At 30.5% G+C, this 3404-nt stretch overlaps 1 protein-coding gene and 1 non-coding gene across 4 annotated transcripts in view; one reads left to right on the top strand and one right to left on the bottom strand.

Annotated features, from left to right (window-relative positions):
- The first annotated feature begins 1191 nt into the window (after positions 1 to 1191).
- On the top strand, positions 1192 to 1263 carry Trnac-gca. The gene has a single exon. It is a non-coding gene; the product is annotated as a tRNA-Cys (tRNA).
- A 662-nt stretch (positions 1264 to 1925) lies between these two features.
- Positions 1926 to 3404, bottom strand: part of LOC111678412 (flocculation protein FLO11) — a 12667-nt gene continuing 11188 nt past the window's right edge. For all 3 annotated transcript variants that reach the window (XM_023439758.2, XM_046956621.1, XM_046956622.1), the window contains exons 2-3: positions 2556 to 3188; positions 1926 to 2493 (exon numbers count right to left, since the gene is read on the bottom strand). In XM_023439758.2, the coding sequence (XP_023295526.2) occupies positions 2285 to 2493; positions 2556 to 3188 (842 nt within the window). In that variant the 3' untranslated portion in view covers positions 1926 to 2284. The remainder of the gene's footprint in view (positions 2494 to 2555; positions 3189 to 3404) is intronic.

Raw genomic sequence — 3404 nt, 5'->3', positions numbered from 1 at the left:
AGAACTAGAACAGAACTAGAACAGAACTAGAACAGAACTAGAACAGAAGTAGAACAGAACTAGAACAGAACTAGAACAGAACTAGAACAGAACTAGAACAGAACTAGATCAGAACTAGAACAGAACTAGGACAGAACTAGAACAGAACTAGAACACAAATTAAATTGTATTAAATCCGAACAAAATCTGATATCTGATTTTTTAACCTTGAATTTTTCATTGTTTACTCCGAATGAGTGTTTTATAAAGCAAAGGCTTGGCTATAGTAATAAAAAAACAGTAATATTCATAACAAAATCAATAAATTATGCATTGTTTTCAATGTTTTAATGACATATTTTATCAATGTCTATTTCTGATGAGCGCCCTTTTTTACACAATTGTCTTATCAGAAGAGACGAAAAAACCGAATAAAAATAAACATAAATATGTTAACAATTCTATTACAGAGTGTTGCAATACTCATAATTATAGTGATAAACAAAAATATATACTAATATTCAGACTCTTCGGGTTGTTTACTCCATAACAGACATTTTTATCTGTGCATTTAACTGTATATCGCTCAATGGCGTTTTTTGTTGAAAACAAAAATAAAATAATATTTTTGTTTTCAATAAAAATCAATCCATAAAGTATGCTTTTATTTTTATGAAAAAATTTTATATTTTCTTTATCAAATGTAGTGTAATAGGCATACATATGTAGTTATGAACACATTGATAAAAACATTTTTGCAAAAATAATTGAAAATCTAACTGGGGCGTATGAATATGGTTTATTTTCCACGTCAATACTCATACGCTGAAGGGTTCGATTGCTTATGGATATTCATGTATGTGTGTTTGGTTGCGTATGATTGATTTTTTTTAATCTTTATACAATAGTCCCTTAATTGACTACGAAGTCAGTGATTGTAAAAAATAAAAGATCTTTATACTGATTTTTTATTTGTCTATGTTTATAAATTTAATTTAAAAAGTGGAAGCCGTTATCTTAAATTGTATTTGAAATAAACCATTTAGCGACGTAAATCTAGGGACAACTGTATTATTTCATACTCATGCTTATATGTTTGTGGTTTTTACTGTAATAATTCTTTATGTGAATATTAGATTGTATATGTGAGTGATGTGCATAATTCACACATACATATATTCGTTTTTAATTTTTTGCTGGGTTCATTCAAGTGGGGATATAGCTCAGTGGTAGAGCATTCGACTGCAGATCGAGAGGTCCCCGGTTCAAACCCGGGTGTCCCCTTAGATAATATTTTACTTTTTTTTAATTTAATTTTATCTTTGTTAATTTTTTTAAGAAATTTTTACCGAAATTAATGTTTAATGGATATTTCAACTGAAAAGATTTCAACTGAACACAAGTAAATGATATTAAATTTTCGAAGATAGTTCAGTTCTAGTTCAGTTCTAGTTCAGTTCTAATTCAGTTCTAGTTCAGTTCTAGTTCAGTTCTAGTTCAGTTATAGTTCAGTTCTAGTTCAGTTCTAGTTCAGTTCTAGTTCAGTTCTAGTTCAGTTCTAGTTCAGTTCTAGTTCAGTTCTAGTTCAGTTCTAGTTCAGTTCTAGTTCAGTTCTAGTTCAGTACTAGTTCAGTTCTAGTTCAGTTCTAGTTCAGTTCTTGTTCAGTTATAGTTCAGTTCTAGTTCAGTTCTTGTTCAGTTCTAGTTCAGTTCTACTTCAGTTCTATTCTAGTACAGTTTTTTTAATAGTTCTGAAATTTCATTACTAAAATCAGTTAATTTTATTCGGAGATTTAGTTTTTTAGTAAATTATTTAAAACATTTATTTTTACACATTTTTAAAGAATTTATACTTAGATTAATGATAAGCTTATAAAATAAAACTAAATGTAATTATAATAAAAAACAATTTTTAAGTAAAAAATAAAATAATTCGAATAGTTTTGTTTGTAGAATGGCTTCATACATAATTTTTGTCTCGTTTGTTTGTTTAAATGGGATAATTTCATAACAAATACTTCTGATTTTTTTTGGTGAAATAAAATATTTTTGGTTTTAGGATCATATATTATTTGTCCTTAATTAAGTGTTTTTTTATTACAAATTTTGTTCATAAAAATTTAATATGGTTATTGAAAGCCAAAAACGAGTTAATATTTAACATTTTTGCTTAAAGTCTGTCTAAATACTTTGTAATAAAGCTTTGAGATTTAAAGCCCTTTAAGTACATGTTTGAAAACCTGATCTAAAGATTTCCTATTATCCTGCTTTATGAATAAAACGGATTTTTTAGTTTATCACTGGTTTATTTCCGGTGTATGAACACTGCCACTACAGCAACAATTAAAGCGGTTATTGATACATTCAGAGCAGAACTGCCATTACATTTGGTGCGAGAACAGGGATAACATTTATTAACTTGTTCATTAGGATGTTGGGCTTCCCATTGACCACAGACGGATTCCATAGTTTGAACACGAGAACAACCACGATTAACCACCATGGTGCCATTTACTGAAATAATAACGCAATATGTTAAAGTTTTCTTAGGTTTTTTAAATAAATGGTTAACTCACCTGTTGTGGCATGGATTTTGTAACAATGATAGGTTACATCACTGACTGATCTTAATTGACGTATTCTAAATTCCGCTGATGGTTTATAGGTTTTGGTGGTGGCATGTTCAACTTCAACACTTTCAACTTCATCCTTACCTACGTTTTGTTCATGCGCCAAACTATGATTGTTTAAACTTTCTACATCATCTAGGGGCTTAACAGTACCAGGATTAGGTGGTGTTGGTATACCTGTGGTAGTCATAGGTGGTCCTACTGTAGGTGGTGTTGGGGGTTGTGCCACTGTAGAAGTTGTAGATCCATGTGTAGTTTCAACAATTTCTTCGGATGTTGATTCTGTTGATATTTCTGTGGTAGTTTCGGTTACTTTTTCAGTGGTCGTTTCAGTTGTTGTTGTAATTGTTGTTGGCTCTTCTGTTGTTACAGTTGTGGGAGTTGTATCTTCTTTTGTTGTTAAGTCACTGTCTTCGGTTATACCTGGGGATGTCTTTGGAATTTCTGTTGTTGTCTGTACGGATGAATCTGTTGATCCGCCAGTATTAAAATAATCTTCATTACATTCCAATTGTGGTGTTTCTACGGTGACTTGGGCACAATTTTCACAGACATAACACATTAGCTGGCCATGACTGACTGAAAAGATGAGAAAATATTTTGGAATCATTAGTACGTAAATTTTTTGTTTAAATAATTAAAGGCCTACTTTAAAATCTTGACATTTTAGATCAGTTCTAGTTCAGCTCTAGTTCAGTTCTAGTTCAGTTTTAGTTCAGTTTTAGTTCAGTTCTAGTTCAGTTCTAGTTCAGTTCTAGTTCAGTTTTAGTTCAGTTCTAGTTCAGTTCTAGTTCA

Source organism: Lucilia cuprina, chromosome 2 (assembly GCF_022045245.1).
Source record: "Lucilia cuprina isolate Lc7/37 chromosome 2, ASM2204524v1, whole genome shotgun sequence".
Classification (NCBI taxonomy): Eukaryota; Metazoa; Arthropoda; class Insecta; order Diptera; family Calliphoridae; genus Lucilia; species Lucilia cuprina.
Note: the sequence above shows the minus strand (reverse complement) of the source record. Positions and strands in the feature narration are given on the sequence as shown.